At 34.6% G+C, this 26871-nt stretch overlaps 3 protein-coding genes, 1 non-coding gene and 1 pseudogene across 5 annotated transcripts; 1 reads left to right on the plus strand and 4 right to left on the minus strand.

Annotated features, from left to right (window-relative positions):
• Positions 1 to 920: 920 nt before the first annotated feature.
• On the plus strand, positions 921 to 7264 carry LOC114739333 (stress response protein NST1). The gene is made up of 3 exons (XM_028927389.1): positions 921 to 2952; positions 3234 to 4276; positions 6697 to 7264. Exons 1-3 carry the CDS (start codon positions 1474 to 1476, stop codon positions 6812 to 6814), a joined length of 2640 nt encoding a protein of 879 aa, XP_028783222.1. The 5' UTR covers positions 921 to 1473; the 3' UTR covers positions 6815 to 7264.
• Positions 7265 to 9188: 1924 nt separating this feature from the next.
• Positions 9189 to 9283, minus strand: TRNAY-GUA (transfer RNA tyrosine (anticodon GUA)). Its single transcript has 2 exons — positions 9247 to 9283; positions 9189 to 9224 (listed from the first exon to the last, which is right to left on the minus strand). It is a non-coding gene; the product is annotated as a tRNA-Tyr (tRNA).
• A 456-nt stretch (positions 9284 to 9739) lies between these two features.
• On the minus strand, positions 9740 to 11621 carry LOC114739331 (CBL-interacting protein kinase 2-like; annotated as a pseudogene).
• A 6521-nt stretch (positions 11622 to 18142) lies between these two features.
• LOC114739332 (prosaposin-like) lies at positions 18143 to 22311 on the minus strand. Of its 2 annotated transcripts, none has more exons than XM_028927388.1 (6): positions 22234 to 22311; positions 21141 to 21239; positions 19820 to 19965; positions 19360 to 19557; positions 18663 to 18722; positions 18143 to 18423 (listed from the first exon to the last, which is right to left on the minus strand). In XM_028927388.1, the coding sequence occupies exons 2-6, from the start codon at positions 21232 to 21234 to the stop codon at positions 18286 to 18288; spliced, it is 636 nt and encodes a 211-aa protein (XP_028783221.1). In that variant the 5' UTR covers positions 21235 to 21239; positions 22234 to 22311; the 3' UTR covers positions 18143 to 18285. The 2 variants fall into 2 exon arrangements, with proteins under 2 accessions (XP_028783221.1, XP_028783220.1); XM_028927387.1 differs by having other exon boundaries at positions 22192 to 22298.
• A 3205-nt stretch (positions 22312 to 25516) lies between these two features.
• LOC114739330 (WEB family protein At2g38370-like) lies at positions 25517 to 26866 on the minus strand (the record flags this gene model as incomplete). Its single annotated transcript, XM_028927386.1, is given in 5 exon segments — positions 25517 to 25997; positions 26000 to 26454; positions 26457 to 26640; positions 26643 to 26701; positions 26704 to 26866. Coding segments are annotated over 5 exon segments (1212 nt in total), but the record flags the coding sequence as incomplete, so codon positions are not given.
• Positions 26867 to 26871: the final 5 nt, after the last annotated feature.

Below are 26871 nucleotides of genomic sequence, written 5' to 3' on the forward strand. Positions count from 1 at the left end.
AAAAAATTAATTAAATTAATATAATTGCTTTTGATTTCATCTTCCCTTGTTATTTACTAGTAATAAACTAGCATGTTTGTTATTTTTATTTTATTCAATAAATTTTAAACACTAATTTAATGCTACGATAAAACTCTCTTAATCAATAGAATTATTTTTTCATTTAAGAAACATGATTTTAAATGTCCGTAAGAATATTTTTTTTATGGCGTCAACTAGTAAAACATTCATGGTAAAAAAAAATAGGCTAAAGTTATGTTTTCACTTATTTAACTTTAGTTGAGATTTCATTTTGGTCGTTTAATTTTTAAAAGTAAATTTTAAGTTATTTAATCCTAAAAATATTAACAAAAAATAATGATATTAAGCTTTTAAATATTAATAAAATATTATTAAATGTTAACATATTAAATTTAATTTTTAAAAGAACCATGATTGTTATAAAAAATAATTATTTAAGCTTAATAATTTTAAAATTCAATGACTAAAAGTATACTTTTAAAATTAAGGAACTAAACTGAAACCTTATTTATGTAAGACTAAATATATACTTTAATTAAAAAATTATAAAAAATGTAATATGTAATTGTAAGTATAAATTCATTTATAGCATTAAATTAAATTAAATATGTTTGGAGGAGAATAATTAATCAAATAGTCACTTTTTTTTTTTATGGACAATAAATAAATTTAAGTGTGGCTAATTAACTAACTCCAAGGGAAAAAAAAAAAAAAAACCTCCGGACCTTCCAATTCCATCCATCGCCATCCTTGGACTCTTCAAGACCCGGTCCGGTTCACCGTCACCCAGACTGAACCGGTCCAATCTATTTTACCCCGGTTCAGTGATAGCTTATATAATTTGATTTGATTTATTCCGTTGGTTTTCTTCTTCTTCATCTCTCTTCTTATCTATTTTTGCGTCATTTCTCTCTCTTCTATTGCATACTTTCTCTCTCTTCGCTCTTCAGAGCCAATCGGACGACACGAGTTCAGCTCCGGCCGCCCCGTACCAGTGCAGGTGGTGGTGCTTTATCGCCTACCATTCGGAGGGTATTGGTCGTTTTGTTGTGGCCATGAACGCCGAATCTGAAGGTGTAGGATTCCCATTTCATTTCCCATTCGATTGACTTCAACGCGGCAAGAGGAGCCCCAACTGGTATACTCATCATTATTCTGTTTTCTGGGCGAAGTTCTTGGATTTCCCTTTGACTATTGAAACATTAACCGGGGGATAGGGTAATTTCTTTTCTTTGGAAGATTTGGGACATTTCGTTCTTGGGCTTTTAGGGTTCTGAAGTTTCCGTGTCTTGCTGTATTGATTATTGATTTGGAGGAGGGTAACATAGGTTTAGGGTTTTTATTCTTGGAAGCATTATATTCAAGAAGGACATATATTGGGGACTTTGTTTCTTCCTAGGGTTTGCTTTGTCTGATTCCGATACGGGGAATATTGGCGAGGTTTAAAGGATAATGTGTATACTCTGTGTGATCCAGAAGTGGTCTCGCCGGGTTGCTACAATGCTGCCTTGGTTGGTTATCCCGTTAATAGGACTATGGGCCGTTTCTCAGCTTCTACCGCCTGCTTTTAGGTTTGAGATTACTTCACCGCGGCTGGCGTGTGTCTTTGTGCTATTGGTTACTCTCTTCTGGTATGAGGTTTTGATGCCTCAGCTGTCAGCTTGGCGTGTGCGAAGGAATGCACGGCTCAGGGAGAGAAAAAGGTTTGAGGCAATAGAAATGCAGAAGCTTCGTAAAACAGCGACTAGACGTTGTCGGAACTGCTTGAATCCGTATAGGGATCAAAACCCTGGTGGCGGTCGGTTTATGTGTTCATATTGTGGGCATATTTCCAAGAGACCAGTTTTAGACTTGCCTGTACCACCAGGGTTGGGGATTTCGAACTCTAATATTGTCAAGGAGTTTGTTGGTAAAAGTGGCAAGATATTAAATGGCAGAGTTTGGTCTGAAAACGGATGGATATGTGGTCAGGATTGGTTGGAGAATGGCAATTGGGCTGGTGGGTCTGTTGCAGGTAAGCCTAGCGGCTGGAGGATGAATGAAAGTGGTCTTTTTGGAGGAGACGAGCATAGCTTGACAGATAAGTCGTATTCTGGTATTATGTTTTTTTCTTGCAAACTTTTGACATCATTTTTCTTGAGCATTAGATGGCTCTGGAGAAAGATTTTTAGAGTTAGTTCATCAAGGGAGGAATGTTCATCTGATGCTGAACATAGGGCACTCTTAGCAAAACGGGGTGAGAATGGGGCCAACCTTCACGAGAGCAGAGGGGAAAAAGCACGGAGAAAGGCTGAGGAGAAAAGGCAGGCTAGGTTAGAGAAGGAGCTTTTGGAGGAGGAAGAGAGAAAACAGAGGGAAGAAGTTGCCAGGCTGGTGGAGGAACGTAGGAGACTTAGAGATGAGAAAATGGAAGCTGAAAAAGATCGCAGCAAATCATCACTTCCCACTAGGGAGAAGGATAATAGGAAGAAGCATCAGGAAAGAAGGAAAGATAAAGATAAAGGGTCCAGTAAGAGCAACTCTGATGTAGAAGAATTGGAAAAGAAATCTGGCAAGGAAAGTGTATTGAAGAGGGACCTTGATAAAAAGGGTGAAACTGATCGTAGGGAGCATCACAAATCTGGGCTTGAGAGTGGGAAGGGGCAGAGTATAGACAATACTCATAATAAAAATGTTGCTGCAAACAATTATAACCGAGGGAGTACTGGAACTAGGTACCTTGATCGCATGCGGGGTACTATTTTGTCTTCTTCTAAGGCATTTGGTTTTGGAAAAGGTGCTAATACTCCTGCTACCATGGTGAAAGAAAATAAGTTCCTCAATTCTGTAGATCATGCCCATAATGTTTCCAATAGGAGAGATTTATGCCAACCTGAACGTCCAACAGCAAAGTCAAATACGAATGCAGATATTAAGAACATGAATCACACTGTAAGTTTTCCTCTCTTTGTTTTTCTTTCTCCCACAAAACCTGAGCACGATGTTGTTCTGGTACCAGGCTCTCAATGATGCTTGAGTGATCTACAAATAATAATTACCTGCTCTTTATGATGCAATCATTTGATAATACAATCTTATCACCCAAAAATTTGAAGAAGTCTTTTACTTGATGTTAGCTACTTGGTTCATTCCTTTTCATGATAATTGGAGCTTGACAAATTTTGCATGAAGAAAACGGTGTTAGTGTTACGATGGTGAATTATTGTTTGTAGGTCATCCCAGAACAGCAGCCATGGGCAGCTCCGAAAAAGTCATGGCAGCAATTATTTACTCGATCCTCGTCAGTGCGTCAAAATTCAAATTCAAATGTGATATGCAGACCTAATTCCAAAAGCCAATCTGAAGTCAAAAGCCCCCAGCAGTCTGGCCCATCATCATCTGCGCCATTATTTGATAATCCAATCCATTTTGGGCTTCCGTCACCATTTAATCTGTCCACTTTTCCAAGTGTACCAGCCAGCAGCAGTCTAGGTTTTTCTCCTGCAATTGAACCCTTTTTCTCCCCAGTTGGAGAGGGAACTCATGACTTTAGGAACGAAGAGCAAGAGCTATATGAAGACCCCTGTTATGTTCCAGATCCAGTGTCCTTACTTGGACCTGTTTCTGAGTCACTTGATAATTTTCAGCTAGACTTGGGAAGTGGCTTTGTGACAGACATGGAAGTAGAAAAGCCTCACTGCTTAAAAAATATTACTGCTGGTTCTGAAGTTAATAAGCCATCTCCAATTGAGTCACCACTGTCCCGAGAAAAGCATAGCTCTTCTAATCGATTTCCAACTACCCCCAAGGCCCAGGATGCACGTGCTTTTCCTTTGGAGGATGCAACTACAAATGAGAAGGGAACGTGGCAGATGTGGAATACCTCTCCTCTTGGTCAGGAAGGTTTAGGCTTAGTTGGAGGTCCTGGTGGCTGGCTTTTGTCTTCTCAAAGGAACCCAACAAACAAGGATGACCTGGTGCAACCTCCATCTCAGAAAACTATGGCGTCTCTTTTCACCAAAGATGATAACATTATTTCCAGTTCCCATTCTCCTCAAAATGCTTTTCTTCCTAATGGCCAGAGTGGTGGGACCTTCAGCCCTATAACTGGTTCAAGTGATTATGATCCTTGGTTACAGAATGCTTTCTTTCCACCGTTGTCAGGCAGCCTTAAAGCTCAGGATGGTGTAGGTCAGAGTGAAAGGGTATATGGGAGCACTTGTGGATCTACTCCCACCCATGTGCTTGAAGGTTCTTCAGCTAACAGTTGGTCCAAGTGAGTACAAACTGCCTGTCCTTTATATTCTAGCTATTGTGTAACCTCTGCTGTATGTATATTAAAATAAAACGTGTTAAAACATTTTGTATTGATATAGATGTTTTATCCATGAGGTAGCAAAATAACTCCTCCATCATTCCTATCCCTTTCTATGATCTTTTGGGGATTGAGTGACATTGTGGTTGCTATAGGCAAAATTTTGACTTTCTTATTTTTGGACGTCTGCTACACGTTGCTTAGGCTTTCTGGGGATATTATTGAATTTAGCCATGGAGCTTTGGACAATGCTATATATCCATAAAGTCGTTAAAAACGCTATCAGTGTCTCTACTCATTGGCTTTTGGCATTTCTTACCGTTATGTGATATATTTACACTCTTCCTTGCATCTTCAATGAATATCCCTATTTTTCTGCATTTGTCTTAGTATTCATGTACCGTGTTCATCTTGATAAAGTATAAGTAGGACGTCTGGAACTCCTAACTGGCATTTAAATAGTTCTGCTTGCTGTTTGTTGACGAATTATTCTTCCTACTCTACCTTCCCTTTTGCCAATTTATGCTGATTGTATTTGTATTGTCATCGTTCGTCAATAATCAATAATTCATTGATCAATAGAACTATAGAAGTTTTAGGAAGCAACGCTGATCATAAGCTATAAAAAAAATCGGCTTATCTTGAATTCTAATTCAAAAGCATGGGAGCCATTTCTAGTTTAGCTTATTTAGCAATGAGCAATAGGGCACACGTGCCTATGCTTTGCTTGTTGGAACTTTGGACTTGAGGAGTTGGTTTTTAAATAGAAAGAGACCTTTTCCACCCCCATATTCTTTTTGCTTGATTGGTTCAGCCAAGGAAAAATACAATTTTAAGAGTTTGTTTACGTGTTATACTGGACATAAATATATCCTTAGAGCAAACAATATCACAGAAGCAAAAGATGATCTTGCCAAATATCTGCATGTAATATAGTTTCTTGGAATCCTGAAGAAGTTTAGAACTTGAAAATTGGTGGTCACTGTCTCACTGGCTTTGGCAATGGAAACTCGTGAATTTCTACTGAATTTGTTATCGTATGTGTCTTGTTTATATCATTATATGTGAATAAAGGTAAACTGTAGAATTATGCATGATGTGCTCTGTCCAGGTGGCTGAAAATGTTGCTTACTAGAATGCATTAGTGAACCTGTGAAGAGGAACTTAGAAGCTAGTGTAAAATCCTGGGGCCCATTAGTCGTGAATGTTTAAAAAATTGGAAGCTAATTTTGCTACTGTACTTAAACCTTTGTATCATAAAAGCACTCAGTTATGGTTTTATTGTTTGTCATCCGATTTGCATGGTGAGAACCGGCCAAAATTCTTGGTTACTACTGCTAGACCTTGAAAGTAAAATTGCATGCCAGAATTGGAGTTCAGATATTGAAGACTTCAATTTTTTTTTTTTTTAACTGTATGTAAAGAATTGGGTTATTTGATTGATCCTTCATTCCTTGAAGCACCATCTATATATTCATGGCTGTGGTTATGTATTGGTTTGTAGAGAGATTTGAAGCTATTGTATATATAACCTATATTTGAATTGTTAGTGTCAAATAAAAGCGAAGAAATTGTTTTCTTCCTGTAAGGTTTAAGTTGTTCCTTTCAGTTAGAATGGAAAATGATTGTTTGGAGAGATCTGTATGATTGTGTGGATTGACATCGGAACTCCATGACATAATGATTCTGGTAGATGAGTTTGCACTGACTAGTTATTATACTTTGTTACCCAGATTTTCCCCTCTTTTGCCATGTTATCAAACTGTGGTTTTAAAGATATATGAGAATGCGTAGCCATTTATTTTTATTATGCCTAGTTTAATCCGCACTCGTTGATATAACTTTATTGAGAGTACCGGCTGCAAAAGTTAATCATGAATTGCTAACTCTGAACCTGAAACGCATGGAGGCATAAGTATAACAGGAAAGTGTAGCAGGGAGTTTTCTGTCCAGCTAATAAAGGTGAATAAGAATCACATGTCTACTGTAATGATATTCAGTTAAAAAATTGTAAATAAAATTTCATATGAAACTAGTCCTCACTATGCCTGATGTCAAATGGGCATGAGCTGGCAACTTCTCCAGTTGTTGCGCTTTTCTCGTTTCCCATTTTTTTTCCCCAACTGCTTGTGGCTTCATGCTTTTGCTGCCATTGTCAACGATGCATTGTTATTGCTTTATTCAATGTTGTGGACTGTGTAGTCTTTCTCTTCATATTCATAATATACACTATATGATCATTGATCATATAAATTATCTCAGTAGTTGTTTTTAACCCCCTGTGGCTATTTCTTCCAAGTACGTATATTTATTAGTAGTTCATATTATAAATGAAACAGTTATGGTTCTAACAGAGCATGCGGTTTCTATATACTTGGCAGAAAAGAATGGCCTATACATGGTTCTGCGGAAGGAGTCGGAAAGTCATCTGTTGGAAGGCACCCCATTGGAAGTCAACCCCCCGCGTCAGATGTACAGTCTCTTTGGCCATTTGATTAAGAGGATAGTAACAGGGCACGAGACTTGACCCCAAAAAAAAAAAAAAAGAGAGAAAAAACCTGTTCTCTTGAGGCAAATAGCCTCCTTTTGGTAGAGTTTAGAATTACTGGATGCATTGTATCTTCCTTTCTTCTATGTAAGGGAGATTGATGTTTACATGCCTCGTAGCATGGATAGGAATACATGTTGGATGCCTATGCCTTTTGAGCCAACAGGTAACCAGGTGCCTTCCATTTGGTTCGAGTAATTTTTTGCTTCTTTTCTCCGAGGGAAGGATTTCCCCTTTTTGAAGGCAATGTTTCCTTTGGAGAATTGAGCTTGATGCGTCTCTGATCTTTTAAAAAAAGAAAAAGAAAAATGCAGCACTTGATGTCCTAATGAGAAAATGATACTAACATAGGTCTCTGCTGATGAGGAAATAAAATACAGCCCTATCTCCCATGCATTTTATCCGATAGCTTCCTCCTGTGATGGAGTGAAAGGATTATAATCTATATCTTACTGTCATCATGTAAATATCTTATCGACTAAGGTATATAATTAATTATACTGGGGTAATTTATTATCAGCTTCTAGTTGTCAATTTTGTTCGCTTCGAGAAGACATTGGATATCCGGCCTGTGTCTAGTTAGGATTGAATTTGTCTGTGTGTATTATGGTTTGGCCAATGTTTATAGTTCGGCTGCCTAGGAAAAATGATTTTAGGAGAGTTGAACAGTTAAGCCCATTCTTGCAAACACCCAATTGATAGTTCATTGAAATCTGAAATCTCTCCTCAGTCAGTGCACCGATTCGGTGTTGTCCCACATGAAAAACCAGATTCTGCCTTGTGTGAAATTGCCGGAGCATGCTTAACCTGCTGGGATCTCATTCATAAGCATGAGAAATGCAAAATCATGATTTGATCATATTATGTTGACTTAGAACTCAGACCCAAACAAAATTTCAACGGATATCCTGGTGAATCTCAGGCGACAAAATTGATAACTGAGCCGTTCATGAATGATTTTTCATATTTTTAATTATTAATTAGTTATTAAATATGGTTCTGTCACGGAATATGAATAATGGGTTTGTTTTATGCGATAATTTGATTTGATACTAGCAGTTATTAGCAATGTATTGAAGATTGGATTGGTTAATAAACTGGTGGAGGCAATGGTTCGAGTTGGGTTAACCTAAGATTAGATAGATTATTATGAAAATAATATTTAAATTTAAAAAACATTAATCTATAAGTATATAGATTATTTGTGTATGAATTATACCTAATCCTATGAACGTAATTACTAAAGCACAATTTTAATGTACTGTTACCTTTTTTTAAAAAATTCCATAAAAAAAGCCCAAGTCTTCAAATCGAACCAATCAAATGATCAGTTCCTTGATTTATTGGTTTGATCATCTGACCGGAATAACGTTTTAATACTAATATTTCATCATGCCTAGGTATTGTCTAGTCGGTTTCAATTTCAGCATATATTAATACATCATCAAGTCGGTTTTCAACATATTACTTCTGGTTCAAAATATAAGAGCTAGTTAATTAATTTGAAGAGATTAAAAAAATAAGTTAAATTAGTTATTTGTAATAAATAGGTATTGTTTTTTTTTTATAAAATAATCTTGCTAATCAAGTATATTGGCTAGAACTACTATTATGAGAAGGCCTATCTTAGAAAAAAATGCGTAAATATGGGATACAAAATGGATTGAGGTCTTATATTTAGGACTAAAATAAAAGTCAAATAATATCTTATATTAAGGACCAAAGGTAGCATATTAAGACAAGACTAGATTGATCTTTTGGGGAAATTATACCGTTATGGTATTAAAACCTTATCCAGGTTTAATTTTCCCAAAAATGATATATTAAAACTCATACGATTCATTGTAATGTAATCAGATGGCTTCGAAAGCCGAAATGGATTTGAATCTTCAATGAGTTCACTGATTTCTTATTTTCCCACCCTTTTTTGGCTGAAGTTTCTGGCTTGTTTAAGAGAAAATAGAATTCCATTCCCAGCGAGGACTTAATAATTACTTATTCCTGTCTTGAAGGTAGGGGTTCTAATGCAAATGATACAATAAGAATCAGATAATACTGTCTCCGGTCTTTTTTATGGTTTTAAATATAATGATCCAATCCACTTATCTATTTTTTTTACCTCAAGTAATCCTTATAATAGTTGTATATTTTAAAAAGTTACAATCAATTTATGATTCAAGCACACATAATTAATATGGGCATTTAGAAAAGATAACATGTATTTATTATAAATAATTAATTTTTTTAATCTCATCAAAATTAATTAATAAGTTCAAGGTAACAAGAAAGATAAATAAATGTGTAGCCTTTGTAAAAACTAAAACATCCGACCTGCCGGATTCGAACCAGCGACCTAAGGATCATCTGTCAGGAAGTGTTCCCACTACAGTCCTCCGCTCTACCAACTGAGCTAAGGTCGGTTCTGTTGTAAAGCGTCTACTTTGTTAATTTACAAATAGATGGAAACATCATCTTATAGCACGACGAATTCGAAGCCCAGACCATTCCATTTCATGGATCACTTCTCAGAGGAATCTGGCAGAAGGCACAGATATTGGGAAGGCGTAAAGGGGTAGGAGTCAAATAATCTGTCAAATTAACGTAATAATACTCGTTAGAAAAGCTAGCAGATTTATAATGTCGCCTGTTCATCTTATTACTCTTTCGATATTTCATAAATATGTTAAATGAAAGGGCTGTGATTAGGCTGAGCGTATCACAGCCAAGCATTTGCTCTGATCTTCGAGCGAGTTTAAACTTGCCGTTTCTAGTGTTCTGTTCTCCTTTCTTTTATCCTCTGAGCCACCAAGGGCAGAAAAGGCTTGTAGTAGCCAATATGAGAAACAATAACAAATAACAACAACACACAATGATAATAATAACAACAACTAAATCATAGGTCTTTGATGGCATCCATAAAAGCTGAAGATAGCACTAGCAAATTTTAATCCAAGACTGTTGTGATGACAACTCGCTTGACTGGGACAATTAAAGAAGAAAGGACAGCATGCGACAAGTATTTTGTGCAGTACGACGCTCATGAAGTTGATTGTGATACAATCTCCGATGGGGCAGCATGTGAAGGATCTTGCCCAGCAGCACCGTATCTTGCTGGAGTTGCTGAGGTTCTCGTTGCCAGGTCCAAACTATGTCTTTAAGTGCTGGTCTAATGTCCTCTTTCAGAAGCTTCTGGTACTCCAATGTATCGCCACTCGACTTCTTAAGCTCCACCATATGGAAGAGTGGGGTGATCTCAAAGATTTCAGCATCGATACCCAAAACGCCTTTTCTGCCTTCCTTGGAGCCCTCCAACTTGAACAAACCTCCTTTCTTCTTCACTTTCAGTCGAAGGCGCTTACAGATTTCCTCTAACTTAGAGATGATAATTGCAGAAGGCTTGTTTGATGTAAACCGTGCCTCTTTTTTGTGATCAGTCTCCTCAAACAGACCAGACAAGTCAAAACCTGCAGACATTGAAATGATATCGAAAGCATTCATATTACAAGGTTTGGTGAGCTCTTGTTTTGCCTCTGCAACAGGACCACTGTTATTCTCACAAGCTCCAAATACACCATCAGCATCTAAAGGAGCTAGTTCTTTCTCGCTGGTCGCTGCGACAACATTCTTTTCTAATCCCTTTTTGAACCAAGAACTTTCCATAATTTTGTCCATTGATATCCGGGTGTTTGGATTAGGATCCAAGATTTTGGACAACAGCCGCCGTACATCCGGTGCAAACCAGTTAGGAAATTTGTACTGCCCCTTGCCTATCTTCCTGTACATTTCCATCAGATTGGAATTATGGAACGGAAGATAACCGGCCAATAAAACATACAAGATCACCCCACATGACCATATATCAGCTTTGGACCCATCATATCCTTTTCTGTAATCACTTCTGGAGCAACATAAGCTGGGGTACCGCATGTAGTATGGAGTAAGCCATCCTGGTGCTTAGTCTCAGCAAGAGCACTTAACCCAAAATCTGAAACCTTCAAATTCCCATTTTCGTCCAGTAGTAGATTTTCTGGTTTTAGATCCCGATGACACACTCCTCTACTGTGGCAGTAGTCAACAGCACTGACCAGTTGCTGAAAGTATTTCCTGGCAACATCCTCCTTCAGCTTTCCTTTGGCTACCTTGTGGAAGAGTTCACCACCTTTGCATACTCCATGACAAAGTAAATCTTGGTTTTAGTGGCCATTACCTCATAAAGCTCAAACCACATGCGGATGTCTGACTAGTCTCATCACTGAAATTTCCCTTTTGATTTGATCAATCATCCCGACTTTCAAAATCTTCTCTTTATCAATTATCTTGATGGCCACACTCATGCCAGTAGCAAGGTTCCTTGCATGATAGACCTTAGCAAAGGTTCCTTGGCCTAATAATCTCCCCAGTTCATACCGTTGCATAAGCACACCTTTTGGTTCCATTTCTAATAGCTCTTGTACAATCAATGCTACTAAGACTAGAAGAATATATAAATAACTTATTTACCAGAAGCAGCAGCAAACTGCCTATGAAGAACTTCAAAGCTCAACCATCTTCGCAGAGATCATATTTTGACATCAAATGACCACTTAGATTTATAGCAGCCTCATGCACTTGAGCACGGAATAGACATGGACAGTGATTTAAACATCCAACCTCTTCAAAGATGAACAAGGGCAGCTCGAAAGGAGCTCTTGCCTTGTTAACATCAGATAAAGAAACTTTGACTTTCAAGCACATCTTTCAGCATTCCCTGGATTTGTGATTACACTAGAGAATGCTAAAGAATGACACCCAACTCAAAATTTGATAAGTTGATCAGAAATGGAGCGACGCTCAGTCAGATCTTTCAGCTACTATCAGCCAAAAGCGTATATACAATGGAGGGTACCTGAAAGAAATAGAGCATATTTACTTAATAGTTTGCGAACAATTTAGTCCGAGTAACCAAACTATATAAAAATTTGAGTTTGTAAGGCACATAGTACAAGCAGAATTCAATTCCAAAAATAGCCCTTGTTGTAATTAAATGAATCAGTTGATGACAAAAAGAACAGGAAGATGCCATTAAAAAAAAAAAAAAAGGAAAATTCTGATCAACATATTACAATACACTCGACCGAAAACCTCAAAGGAATAGGTGTTTTTGATGAACCAAACTATGGTTTGGAGAATAGCTTCTAGAGAATAGATTTCGGGAAGAATAGATTTTGTGAAGAATAGATTTGTGAAAAGTAATTCTGAGAAGTGAAAGTGTTTGGATAGTTGTTATCAGAAACACCTTTTATATATACAAATTACTAAAAAAGACATAAGTTAATAATGATAATTACATAAAAAATAGATTTTATGATATATTTTAATTTGAAGGAATAAATTGTTAATAATATATTTTTTACCAACATAATTAATAATACATAAGATAATATAATTAATGAATAATTAATACGTGTATATAATTTATAAGATATAAGATTAATATGTTTATAAAAAATTAATTGAGGGATGTTAAAGTCATATTATTATTGAGATCTACTCTGACAGGCACAATCATATTCTCCAATTTGAGCAAGAAGATTCACTCCTCCTGAAACCATGGTTTTGATTCCAAAACCATAATTTTGGCCCAAATCGTTTCAGATTATGGTATCAAAATTGATACTGTTTGGGTGACATTCCACCCAAACCATAGTTTTGGGAGTCACCCAAACAGGCCCTAAAAATAAGAAGAATCACAAGACACAAGCAAGAAAATTATCTTTTAAGAGGGATGCTATTAGTTAGCGAACAGAAGACAATTCACCCAGCCACCCGCTACCCTCTTTTAACACACCGGGGAAAACAAAGAATCACAACTGGACAAGAAAGGTTGATTGATTGGTACTCAGGAAAATCAGTCTATAACAGTGGGGGAAAAACCTTGATCAATGATGCAACGAACAATATTCTTGTGAACAATCATCAGCAGTAATAAAGACGACTCAGAAACACCCATGAAAATTTTAAAATGGAGATGAAAAGGTTAAAAGTGAAGGGAACACACTAAGCTTTACAACTCAAAAGAAGCAAGAAATTAAAAGAAACATGAATTATGAGGCAAAGAGCAAAGACATATAAAACAGAGTAGGTACCTGACGAAGAATTGAGAAAGGACGCGTGAAGGGAAAAGGAAGAAGGTGAAGGAGGAAGTAGTTGGAGGGAGAGAAGGAAAGAGAAGCGAATATTGAGGAATGACAGAACGTGAAATCAGAAATTTTGAGAAAACCCTACGCCCTCGGAGCTGCTTCCTTATACGCCTCAGATGCGCCAGCCGGTTAGCCTGACTGCCCCCACCCGCCACTTGATTTCAATTTTTTAATTAATTCCAGTTTGGGCCCAAGAACCAAATGCCGTCCAAAGCTTAAAAGTTAAAATACTCCTGCGACCTAATTTAGGTGAAATGGTGTATTAATAAAATTCAATAAATTAGTTTTTTTGCCATAAATTCAATAAATTAGTTACATTTTTATTTCTTTTGCCAAAAATAAAATATTTTCATATAAATTTAAATTATATATCAATTTATAAGTTAATTACATTATTTTGAGAAAAAAAATAGTAAATATGAAAAATAAAACAAATTGATCTTTATATTTAGAATTTAATCCAATAAATTAAAAACTAGTCCGGACTGCAAGGTTGGGCTGGTCCGACCGGCGACCAAAACTCTCTTTGAGTCGGTGGACATAATTTACTTGCTTTGCTAGTTGAATCGTTCTAAGTCATTTTAAGCCGGCGCTTAAACCAGAAGCTGGTGTTAGCTCGAAATCAAAATGGTTTTGCAAAAAGATTTGCCTCTTAACATGTAAAATATATATCAAAATGATTTAAATTTAAATAAAACAACCCAAAAAGTATTGACTAAAAATTTTACACAAGTCGAGCGTGAATCACATAATTTTTGGTATCCCTATTGCTCCCAATTAGAGGGTAAAGTTAAAAATATTATCCATAGATTCTATCAATGTATTATATATGCTTTTTTTTCCTTTGACAACCAATGTATTAATACACATACATAAATAAATTCAGGAAAAAAATACCTCTAGTCTTTGATTTTTAAGTCAATTTTATTAAAAAGTAAAAAAAATTAGATAAGTTAATTTTTTACTAAAATACTGTCTTTTGTCAACCATTAGTTCTTAATATAAAAAGGAATAATTAATTTATTAATATTAAAAAATAATTAAGATAATTATTTATATCAAATATTTTTTAAATTACCTTAAATTAGTTAAAAAAAATATAGACCATCAAATAAAACTTAAAAGGACAAAAACAAAAGAAGGAAATCAGTAACGTTTGGCATGCCGATGAGCAGTGAAGTTTCGTTTGGGTATTGCGCTTATTGCGCATTAAACATTGTCCTTGAGGATGGCGACAGGAAGCGCATAGGAACGCGACACGTGGCAGAGAAAGTATCGTTATTAACGTCACTGTGGCAGGGAGTCGTGAGAAGGGGACACGTGTCAGGAATGATTGGCGGTGAGGCCGTCGCAGCGGAAGACAGGTCATACGTCTCGGCTCGTCTCGCACCCTTCCCGTCCTCTTCGTTCTGGGCTCCTCTCACCATGTGGTCCCCTTACCTCTCGCCTCGTGGATCAGTTTGCTTTGCTCCTCAAAATTCTTAAATTTATTCAAGGACTTAAAGTACTAAAATGTTCATATGGTTAATGGTCTAATCACATATATTTATATAAGTCACTGTAAATACACTAACTTAGCAAAAAATTTTAATTTTACCCTTATTAAAATTTTATTTCTCTCTGCATTTATAAATAATTTTTATATTTCTTCCCTATTTCTCTCCTATCAATAAAAATAAAATAAGGATAAAATTAGAAAACAAGTACTTTTCCAGTTCTTAATATAAGACATATTTAACTACTTTGATTAAATTAAGAAACTAGTTAAATTAGATAATAATCATAAATATGGCATATGTTTTTCAAAATACCCTAAGTTAAAACTTCTTTAAAAAACTGACATTTCAAAACATGTTTTAAATTATTTTATTAAAAATATAAAACGGTATAATTGATGTATGTGTGGAATTAATGAGTAATAAGTATTCACTCACTTTATAAAATATAGGTCTATTATTAATGAGTAATAAGTATTATTGTGTTATTTAATTACTTAATAGGAGTAATTTAAGAAAGAATGGGTAAATATGATAAATAGATCTTATATTTAAGATTAAGATCAGCCTTCTAATTAGGTTCTGTATTAAAAACTGGAAGAGTATTAAATATACTGCAGATGACTTTTAGGACCAGAACTTCTTCCTGCGAGCGATTTACATTTAGAACTGGAGAGGTAAATGCTTCTTTTTTTTTTTTTAATAATTGGTAGGTTGCAGGTTTAATTCTGATTAGTATCTATTATTCTAATCAGAAAAAGGATTCGTTAAGTAATTGCGATTTAGCAGGTGCCATGCATACTCTAAAGAAGATTAAGATAAATTACATTTACTCAAGTATATGAGCCCTTAGGTATTTTTGGGCGACAAATTTTGTAATAGAAAATTTTTGGCAATTTTCTAAATTATTTATTTGATTGATTAATATTACCTTGTAAATAAGAAGTAATTTACTTTCAGCCGGTGCAATTTTTAACTTGTCTTTACTTATGTGTAAAATGGAATGGGTCAAGGAGCAATTTTAACCTCTATCTTATTTTTTAGATGCAATTTTGTCCCTAAACTTTTTAGTGGTGTAATTTTGACCCTGATTTTTTTAAATGTAATTTTTCCTCTCATGGTCAAAATTACATCCAAAAATCAGAGGCAAAATTACACCCCGAAAAAAAATCAGATGTAAAATTACACCTAAAAAATAAGATCAGGGGCAAGATTATACTATTAAAAAATTAGGGGTAAAATTGCATCTGAAAAATAAGATCAGGGTCAAAATTTTACTTTAACCCAAATGTAATTGGATGCTTTGAAGAAGAGTTGTGTCAGGTGAAGATAAATAGCATTAGCTGAAGTGCCTGAATCGTTAAGTATTTTCAGTAATTTTTTAAATTATTTATTTAATTTGATTTTCAGATTTAGTATTAGAAATAAAAGCTTTAATTTTTTTTTGGTCCGGGTCCTTGATGAAATTTCTAGATTGAAAAAACATTTGAAAAATTAGTGAACCACAGACAAAGGTCCGAATCTTCTTAATGGCTTTTAAGCCACAAGTCACGCCATGCCATTATTATGATGAATCATGGAGCGTAAGAAGGAACTTTCTCAGCAAATATCTCTAAAAAAAATAATAATTTAAATTCTGTTATTTAATTAATTGTGCCTTTCACTTTCAAGAAACATAGGCAGTGAATGAGAAAACATAGTAGTAGTAATAAGCAATTACTAAGAATTAAACAAATGTTATTTCCTGGAAAAATCTTCAGTCGGCCGATCTTATCTGTAAAAAGCAGACAAACCCGCCATGAGTACTGCTAATTAAAATATTAAAACAGTCATAATTAGCTTTTGATTAAAATATTCAAAATAGTAGTCACAACAAGCTTTTTATTGATTGATTGATTTATTTATTTTGACGATTTTAATTTTAAAACTTGGTGGGAGTTGGTTGGCTGTAGGGTTTATCACTTTGAAATGGTTCCACTTGCAGATAACCATGTCTTTTCTTCCAAATAAAGCCTAAAGTAATGATCATTTGGATTTATTATAAACAATATTAGTTGAGAGTAATTGCTTAAGCTCCAAGTCCTTTTTTTTTGCTACTATTTTTTGTTTTTTTCCCTCCATATTTTCCAAAATGATCTCTCTGCCTGCATACTTCCAAGCAGGACATGACAATATTGGAATATTATATTTATATCACTGGGCGCTCAAAATTGGAAGGTAACCTTTATTTCTTTAATAATGGGGAAAAGGTTATAACGGGGTTGGGTCTAACAAAGGAGCTAATCTCCCATAATGTGATGAATCAAGGTTTGAATCCCCACTGGAGAGATACTTATATTTAGTACCCAAAACCCAACAGTGCTCGAATATGATTGTCTCTAATAGAGGATATCTATGCTTTAGCAAAAAAAAAAAAGGGAAAAAGGTTGGGGACACTTGCCCAAATGTTTAGTATGTAATTATGGATTATTGTAAACAATACTCCAAAAATATGATATATACTCCATTCTTAATATAAGAGCTACTTTATTAATTGGAGTAAACTAAGCAAGTTAGATAATTTAATTAATTATAATAAATACTACATGATCTCCTTAAAATACTCCTATAGAATATTATATTATATTATATATTAATTTATAAATTAGGTAAATTAGTTTGAAAAAATTATAAATATGAGTGACTAATAGGATTGAGATGTTACATTTAAAATATTATCTTATATATTAAGCACCAAGTGGAGTATATATTTTTAACGTGATCCAGTTGGAGACAATTTTCTTAATTATGATAAGATTCTTATAAGAGTATCATATGAGTCCCAAAAAATTCTGGGTCTGCTAAATCTTAAAAGAGCCTTCAGTTTTTCCTTCAAATTAATTTATTTTAGGTGATTTCATGTTATAAAAATAAATATGAGAGAGAAGTTTTATAGTCTAAAACACACCCAAAAAAAAAAAAAAACTTATTATGACGGGGCACTAAAATGGATGTTCCAGTTTGGGATCACAGAAATGATGGGCCCAACACAAAAAACACAGCACAGAGGCATCCACCTAAGTTTTGCCTTCCTACAAAACACTCGCTGGAAATGCATATGCAACATGTTTGATTCTTCCAAACATCTTACATAATGCTGCCTGATCTTGCTAATAAAAACAAAGTGCTAACTATAAATGTATAAAAATATAGTTGAAACCAATAATTTCACATTTTTGTTGGGTGTCTATTTCACTGATTGATGAAGTTTATTTAATGTAATTTAAAGTTTTGAAAACATTAACTGATTTAACTAAATTTCTCATTCTCTGTAAATTTGTTAACGAGTCCTCATTAGGGAGGAAGTACATCTTTATTTAACTAACTTATTTTTAAAAGTTTTGTTTAACATAGCTTAGCTCCATTTATTTCATTTCCTATACCTAACAATATTGCCTTCAAGCTTCCTCATAGTTCATCAAACCCTCACCGTCGTTGACATAACATAAAGGGATGCAAAATATGTACCATTCATCCAAGGAAAAGAAACATCTATATCTATATTTATATTAAAAAAAAAAACATTTATGGACAATAGCGATTATAAGAGTATATAGCAGATATCAGACTCCTAAAGCACATATAAATACAGGCTTTTGAATATTTGAAGCAGGTGCAGTAGTAGTGAAACAGCAAAATCAAATAGCAACCAGGTGATTGTTTGTAAATAATACAGAGCTAGAAGGTGGTGTGATTATCTTCAAGCAATTAAGAGTCGGAAAGCAAGGGGATTTCCTCTGTGGCTGCCTTGCATGCATGAATCACAGTGCATATATCTTTTGTCTCCAGAAACTTCTCTGCATTCATTAGGATCACTGGTCCATACTCAAATACCAGCTTCTTGCACTGCAAATATAATTAGATATTAATGAAAGTGAAAAATCTATGAACTGGTAGAACTTGACTGCAAAAATCATTGGATATGCTTCGCTTAGATTAATATTATAAGAATCTCAGTTTGGTCCCTCTTGTTTTAATTGAATCATTCTAATGTTTAGAAATATGCAATCAATCAAGCCAATTTCTTTACTCCTTTACTCCACTCCACTCTATAGTCATTAGGTAAATCCAAAGATTTTACTTACCTTCCTGGAATACTTCTCCATGGAATTGCACACCTTCAGAAATGCCTCAATTATCTCCAGCTGTCAAATATACATAAATTATTAGTTCTTGTAGTTTGTACAACGAAAAGTAACTATCATCCACGCAAGCTGTCAACAACACACCTCTATAAAATCATGCTACGCTTTCAGGGAATATTTTGCAGAATATTTCAGTATATTCACAAAAGCAGACATTAAACATGGGTTTCTAGTTATTTACGCCCAAACCATAGGCAGGAATTTTCTTAAATCAACAAAGCATAATTTCAAATAAATACTCCATGCGATGAGTATAAACCTAACATGCAAGTAATTGAACTGAGCTGACAAAATCATATGAGCCTCTCTTCTTGTTCCAATCCAGTTCACCAAAACAGCAACTTGGGCTCTCAGAACCGGAGCCCATTTTGAATAGAAATCAACCCTGTCCAGCCCACCTAAGTAGTTGGTTAAACAGGGCTGAGCCAGGCCAGGCCAATGTGCCAAATTGGACTGGGTCAAGAAGCCAGGCTGACCCATTTTAACTCATCCATGATTGAGCCACACAGCAACCATCGAAGCTGTTGGGAAAATTAGAAAAGCGCGGAACTTGAAAGTGTTCAAAAATTAGGCTCATATCAGAACAGACAAGATAAATTTTCACACCTCATACCCCCCAGCAGAAGATACTACAAACCTGAGTGTCAGGATCCTCCAACTTATCCATTAATTCTGATACCGCTTCTTTGCAGAATCCACAGCTATCTTGTTGCACTTTTGAAGAAATAATTGCAATTTTCTCACAGAGATTGACCTTTTCGCAGAATTCTTCAGGCTGAATTGATTCCAGCTCTAAGAAGAATAGGGGAGCATAGTAGTCGACCAAAGAGGTGCACTGTGCAATACAGAAGAAACAAAACGAGTACTTAGTGCGTGATAAGTTCTCATTCGTTCATCTATTCACACTTTAGGTTCTAAGCAGTAAGAGGTTCTGTAAAAAAATTGGTTGTTATTCAGTGAATGATTTGCAGTCCATCCCCAATAGGGTAAAAGGGATTGCTTGTTGAATGTTGAAGTTCATAATTGGAAATCATAGTCAGCTTTCAATACAACTGATAACAAACTTAGGCATCTAAAGAGAAAAATCCTTTACCAACCTGCTGTTCAAAGGACTGCAGCTGGTGGCAAGTATTGTGAAGGTAATCCATGATCTCTCCCTGGGTTTTGTTTTCTTTTAGGTATTCAAGTGCCTTGGCACTATATTCCTCACAAAGTGTACACACATCTGGTTTCCTGGTTTGTTCTGCATTTTAGAAGATATGTAAAGAGGATGAGCTACTCATACATCACTAGTAATTAATATATATATATATATATATATTATATAACACTAATGAAATGAGACATTCGTGTGTACGTGTATTCAATAAGCAAAACATCAAAAGATACGAAAATTGTTTTTCAGTTAATTACATTTTCCTCTCTGATCTTATGAACTGGGAGTCCTGGTAATCCTCCCAGATTTTAATGGGAAAGTGTTGCAATTTTATGATCTGACATCTCACATGCTAAAATCACCTATAGGAGAGTAGTTAAGAGTTATTATGTATCTGCGTTTGGGCATTAGGCATTTTGGGTCAATTGGCATGTGTTATGGCTTGAAAAGGTTAGGCTTTTGTGTATTACTTATTGTAAAGTTTACGAGGAAAACGAAAAGAAAGGGGTGTGGAAGATATTCTCAAGCATCGTATCAGCAGGCAACTTTTTTTTTTACAGTTGATATTTCATTTGACGGTATTATTCAATGTAACCCATCTAGTCACTGTTCTGGTTTCCATCACCCAAGAATTGAAAAAAAATCATCATCCTCGAATCTGTCAAAGCATTTCAAGCAACAAGTTTCGATGGAAATAATATTTAATAAGGATTAAAAGCACATAACCAGCAATTCTGGTGTGATGGATATATACCAGGGAAAAAAATTATCTCATCAAAGAACCAAGGAAGAGTAAACATAGAAGTTAGAACTTGACATTAACCTGGAAATGACGTTTTGAAAAATTCTAAAAATTTTATATGCAAATTTAACATGTTGAGTCATGCCTAATATGTGTGCTCAACATGAATTAGTAAAAAAAATGACCACTTTTTTAAAGTGTTCATGCCTCAACCGAGAGTTGAGATGACTCGTGAAAAATTTTGCATAATCTTAGTGGATGACATACAACAATATCAAACCCTTGCCCCTTTTGTTTTTCACATCTCGGATATTAAACTATCGTTTAGATTGCTGCAAAATTTCTTGGAACAGAAAACTCCAGAATGTCATTCCTAAGAAAGTGATCAGACATGGGAATTTTTCACTCGTCATGCAACATAAACAAATGCTAACAGATCAGGAAAACTTAAAAAGCAAGCAAAGAACATAATGAGGACAATTAACGATTTTACTCTAAGAATCAGAGTTTGCAATGTTACCACTCAAAAGATCAGTATTAGCCAATTCTCTGGCATGACATGCCCAAGCAGCACCCAAGATAACTAGAAACAAGATCCCCATTCTCCTTTCCATGATGCCTGGAACAACCACAGAGTGCTAAGTCAACTTTCAATCAGGGAAGAAAAAAACACTTAATGAAAATTTAAGGGAAATTACAAGATAAAACATAAAAACAGAGGTAACAACTTCCTGACATGTATATATTGAACTTCGATGACATTCAAGGTGTACAGGATAACCGAAAACCATATCACAATATCATTCCGACGATGTGGTGTAAAGATCGAATCACCAACACAATCCTATTATATGAATAACCTATAGATTTCATGTCCAACCCCTCAAGAGTTCACAAGCCTACCCTGAGAACGTACGAGATGAGACTACTTGACCTAATCTATCTCATCAGGTCATCATTATAGAACTTTGTCCAACTATGAAATCAATATGCAGTTCAATAGGTAGGTACGGCATATTGTAAAGTGAGTTGATAAAATCAAATAAAGCAAGTACCTGCCAAAAATAAAAGAAGCTCAAGTTTCCTATAATCAATCAGCAACAGATTTCAGAGTTTAACTAAGAAGCAGGCTAGAACTGTTGAGAGCTAGGTCAACAGTATTGTCAATATAGGTAGAGCAGTCACAAGTATGACTGAACTATGATTTATTAACATAATAATCAATTAATTTATCAATCAAGCGTGCAGACAACGGTAACTGATAGGGTAGTAGTATTAATTTTGGGGCTAATAACACATGAAGCCGATCAGCAAAAGGAATTGATGTCAGGTGAACAAGATTCGCACAAGTCAACCATAACCATACAAGCATGAAGCCAACCAAAAAATAACGCGCAAATATAAATAAGATCGAATTGGAATTAAATTACAAGGGAAAAATATAAGGGGGCATGGAAATTCATAAACTTGAGCATCAGAATTGTAAGCCAGGGATAAAGTTCCTATTTTTGGGCAGATTTTCCTGGGAAACAAACCAAGCTAAAACTTAGAACACAAGAGAAAAGGGTTACCTCTATTAAAAGATGAGATACGGAAGCGGAAGAGAAAACCACCTGGATTCAAAGAGAAGTGAAGAAAATAAGAAGGCAGGGGAAAGAGACTATTTTCTCTTTGAAAGTTTGTTCCTTCACCTGCCTGCCGTGAAGGAGATAGAGTTCGCTACTGTGCGGGAAGGCCCACAGTAGTAGTATTAATAGGTCTCATCATATGGCCACGTGGCACTATCAAGAAGCGGGATTGACTCTGACAATAATTGGGAAAAAAAAAAAGGTAATTATAGAGCAAATATCTGGGTTTATCCGAATGTGCAGGCAGGATTGGATTATTCATGGGGAAGCTTCATCTGGTACGAAAGAAAGAGCTGGAAGATCGACAAGGCAAGGCATCGATTCAAATGGGATTTTTTTTTTTAAAAAAAAAGTAATCAATAAAAATATAAAACAATTTCGTTGAGATAATAATCTGAGAATGATTTTCTCCCCTTTGTCTTGAGTTCTGATCCTGATTTTGTGGGGCATTGAATCTTATCTTCCAGTTAGTTGAGTTTGAATTTAAATTATTTTTATAGATAAGAAACAGATTGAACATATCGCAAAAAAAAAAAAAAAGAAGAAGAAACTGATTAGGATGGAAAGCCAAAAAAATAGCTAAAAAACTGTTAGATTAGTATCCACAACTGGTTGACTAGCAGGCGGTTGGTGTGCGCGTGTGTTTCTGTTTTGAAGCAATAATAATCTAATATTGGATTTTTTTTAGCTGAAAATTTAATAGGAAAATTTTTTTAAAAATGGCCATTAAATTTTAAAATTTTAAATCAGGAATTACTAAAAAAATGTTTTGTTATTTACCTTTTGAATATAGACATTTTCTTTATGAGTATAGTAATCAATAATAATTTAAACTTTTAAAATGTAATAGTCTTTTTTTTGGGATTTTTCCGATCTAATATTGGATATTATCAGCATACATTCAAGCATTAAACTTTGTGAGTGTGAGAAAAAAAAGCCAAAAAAAAAAAAAATTGTAGCGTTAATAAATACTAGTTTTGGCCAAATAAATAAATAAATAAATACTAGTTGCATAAACATACTAAAAATTAATCTTTTGGGCCATCAACATGTTAAAAAAACCATTTAATCTAAATCACCATATTTATTACTCTTCCGACCCTTAATATAAGATTTATTTAACTAATTTGATTAGATTAAGAAAATTAGTTAATTATAAAAAATATGACATATTTTTTTAAAAATACTATAACTATCTTTCTTAATATCTTCCTTTCTTCACTTATTTGATTATGGTTGAAGGAATATCCATATAGCTAATTTAGGAAAAATTGATAAATATAATAAATAAGTTTTATAGAAATATGTCTTATATTTAGAACCAAAATTAACTTAACAATTAGGTCTTATATTAAAGAATAAAGAGGGGAAGAGTATTCAGCTAATACTAATAAGTTCAGTTTAGAAAGATCAAACTTCCTATGCTACCCTCAAGAGCCAAGACGTCTCTCACTTGACATAACAGGGAAATTATATAAAATAAAAATACAGATTCTGATTAGTCCATATTTGCATAATCCAACTTGAACCTTAAGTGGATCCTAATAATATCCGTGTATAATAATAATAATAATAATAATAATAATAATAATAATAATACAAAATCCATGCAAAGTTGTTGTTTGCAAAATATACAAATGAAAAGTGCAAAATAAATAGTAGAATTTTCTGGGAAAAAGATAAATAGTGGAAGTTTTTAAATAAGAAAAAATGAAAGAGAATTATTAGGGTTGTAGATTGACGCGCAGCAACAGACCATTGTAATGTTTTTTTTTTTTTTTAACATTTTAATTTTAAAATACTTAAAATATAAAATAAAAACACTGGAAAGCATTAACAATAACAAATTGGAGAGAATTGTGCGTTTCACCTACTAGTCCTTACCTATATTGGTAGTTCCATCAAATGGAAGCTACCAGTTGCCTAACTATGTAGCTCTGGGTTAAGAAGAATGGAAGACGTTGAAAATTAATTTTTTGCCAAGATCAAAAGTCAATTTTAATTTTTTTATGTAAATATTTGATATATAATATGATTAACTAATATAAATTTAAACATTTTCGTTTTAATTTTATCTTTGTATAAAGGGTGAGGCAGAGCGGTACGGACTGCACGATTTTAAATCAGATCTATATCATCATTAAATTTCACTTCTCTATATTAGTCACTATAACTAATTTATCATAATAAAAAAAATAATAGTTAATTCATTATTTTTTTTAAGTCTGTCTCAAATTGATACATTTTTTTTAACTTTATTCATATTAAATGAAATTGTGAAAGAGATATAGAAAAGATACAAAGAATCACATGCTAGTGTCTAATTACCTTTCCAGTGACTCATACTGCATACTAAGAAATTTTTATATACTTGTATTAAAAAAACAAACATTTTTATATAAGTGACTTATGTCAACCGAAGAAATTACGGCCTTGTTTTTTTTTTTTTTTTGAAAATAGTTTTTTTGTTTACAAAAACAAAAAATAAAAAAATAAAAAACTTTGTCTGGCTATCTGCTTTTAGATAAGTGTTTTAACCCAAAAAAAATATGTTTTTAAAAACTTAAAAACCAAAATAATTTTTAGTTGTTTTCTTGTTTTTTGTTTTTACATTTTTTTTGTTTGAAAAAATTGAAAAATTCTTTAGGGATTTGAGTTCTCATTGAAACTTCCCTTTTTGGTCTGAGTATGTTTGTTTTCAAATGTAATTTTTTAGAATAATTATTCAAACAATTTTTTTTTTTCAAAACTTGTTTTCAAAAACAATTTTATAATTGTTTTGAAGGGGGGGAAAAAACCAAACAGGCCTGCATTACATTTCAGCATCTTCAATTTCTTTCATGTCCCACTCACCCATGCGAACCAATCACATTGTAGTGAAGGATCAATCATCAATATACAAATCAAGGCTATCCGTTGAGCATTAGTTTTTCCATGAACAGAGTTAGCATTTTACAAAACCACCTATTACTATAAAATAGCCCGTCATAAATTTTTCCTTTTCAAGTATCCAAATGAATGTTAACGTCAAAACATTGTCCTCAAGATTTTAATAAGGCAACTCAAGGGCTTCACTCTTCCTTTTTCTTCACTGCAGAGGAACCAAATCCTCCCAAACTCAGAAAACGGTAAAATCAGAATACAGTAGACCAACAATTCAATAGAATCATCAAAAAGAAAAAAAATCAGCACAAGAACTATGCGAAAACAAAGAGGTAACATGCTTAGATACAAACAAGGACCAACCCAAATAACTTTAAAACAGAGATTCAAGTGAAGTAATCAGAATAGGTGTGGAAGAGATGTGTACTGGACACAACTGAGAGAAGAAATTAGTCTCACTCGTGTTACTTGTTAGTTCTAGATGAAGCTGAAACATCGATATGCACATGATCCAATCACCTTAAATTCATAGTTGGCTTCTTCTTCTTTTTCTTCTGCTGTTTTGCCAAAAGAAGAGAGAATCTGGCAAATCCAAATTTCTTCCTCTTTGCAGCAGATTGCTTCTGCACACTCTCTTCCTTGTCAACTTTTCCCCCACTATCTGGATCATCATCTTGTTTCCCAAGCATCTGACCCAGAGACACCTTTCGTTTCACTGAGCTTCTTCCCTCAACCACGCCAGCTTCATAGTCCTCAGGCACAAGCAGCTTCCTGCTCAGAATTTGTCCTATTGATAGGGTTGGCTTTAGAACTGGTTTGATTTCATCATTCACAAGATTCAATCCATTCACATCAAGTAACCGAGATTCTCTCCGGTAAGATGGGTACGCATTTTGAACTTGGTGGAGTTCTGTATTGAGGACCGCCTTTTGTTACTGTCTGCTCTCCACTTCCTTAATGCCTCTTCAACAGCCAGCTTCCCTCTATTTGCAGCCTCCACCCTTTCCAGAGCTTCTTCCAGTGCTTTCTTGCTGGTTTTAACTTCCTCTGCAGCCTCCTCTACCTTTTTAAGGATATTCATTTTTAACATATTTGCTTCATCAACTTGAAGCATCGCATCCACGACTCTCTTCTGTGATTTTTCCTCAGCTTCTTGAGCTTTCGTCGTGAGATCATGATATTCTTCAAATGACAGAGTTACTCCATCCTGCTTTTGCATAGAATCTCCATTTGACATCCCATAATTTGATAAAGCATTAATTTCAGCTAGGGCCATTGCTTCTGCAGCTCGGGCAGCTTCTTTCATCTTTCGGGCTGCAACAACCTGGTTTCAGCCGTCCTTATCATAGATTTTGTCTGTTCAATCTCAGACACCGTTCTCAAGACTTCTGCTTTTGCAGCTTCTCCCATTTTCTTGAAATTATCTGCCTCAGAACTCAACCGCTGGAGTTCACTGGCAACATCAAAAGGATCTTCAGCATCCTTTGTCAGTTGTAGTCTTACTTTCTCTGGTTTAATTCATCCTCAAGAGAAGATATCTTGGACGAATTATGAGTTAACCTCTCACGGTTTTTTCAAGCGAGATTCTTTCCTTCTCCAACTTCTTATTGAGTGAGTCAACAGAAGCTCGAACATCAGCAAGATCAGTTGTAGTTCTTGCTAAATTTAACTTAGCTTGCTTTAGTTCCATCAATATCGAACCTGGGCTAGACGTAGGGAAGGGGCTCCCTTGGTTTTCCT

Source organism: Neltuma alba, unplaced genomic scaffold, assembly GCF_004799145.2.
Source record: "Neltuma alba isolate B1F8T4 unplaced genomic scaffold, ASM479914v2 tig00013892_pilon, whole genome shotgun sequence".
Lineage (NCBI taxonomy): Eukaryota > Viridiplantae > Streptophyta > Magnoliopsida > Fabales > Fabaceae > Neltuma > Neltuma alba.

Coding starts and splice junctions, on each gene's coding strand:
- LOC114739333 (XM_028927389.1), top strand. CDS start 1,474: ATGTGTATACTCTGTGTGATCCAGAAGTGGTCTCGCCGGGTTGCTACA. Junction 2,953..3,233: donor TTAAGAACATGAATCACACT/GTAAGTTTTCCT, acceptor TATTGTTTGTAG/GTCATCCCAGAACAGCAGCC. Junction 4,277..6,696: donor TCAGCTAACAGTTGGTCCAA/GTGAGTACAAAC, acceptor TATACTTGGCAG/AAAAGAATGGCCTATACATG.
- LOC114739332 (XM_028927388.1), bottom strand. CDS start 21,234: ATGGAAAGGAGAATGGGGATCTTGTTTCTAGTTATCTTGGGTGCTGCT. Junction 19,966..21,140: donor TAATACTGATCTTTTGAGTG/GTAACATTGCAA, acceptor TCTAAAATGCAG/AACAAACCAGGAAACCAGAT. Junction 18,723..19,359: donor TGGAGGATCCTGACACTCAG/GTTTGTAGTATC, acceptor TATATTTGACAG/CTGGAGATAATTGAGGCATT.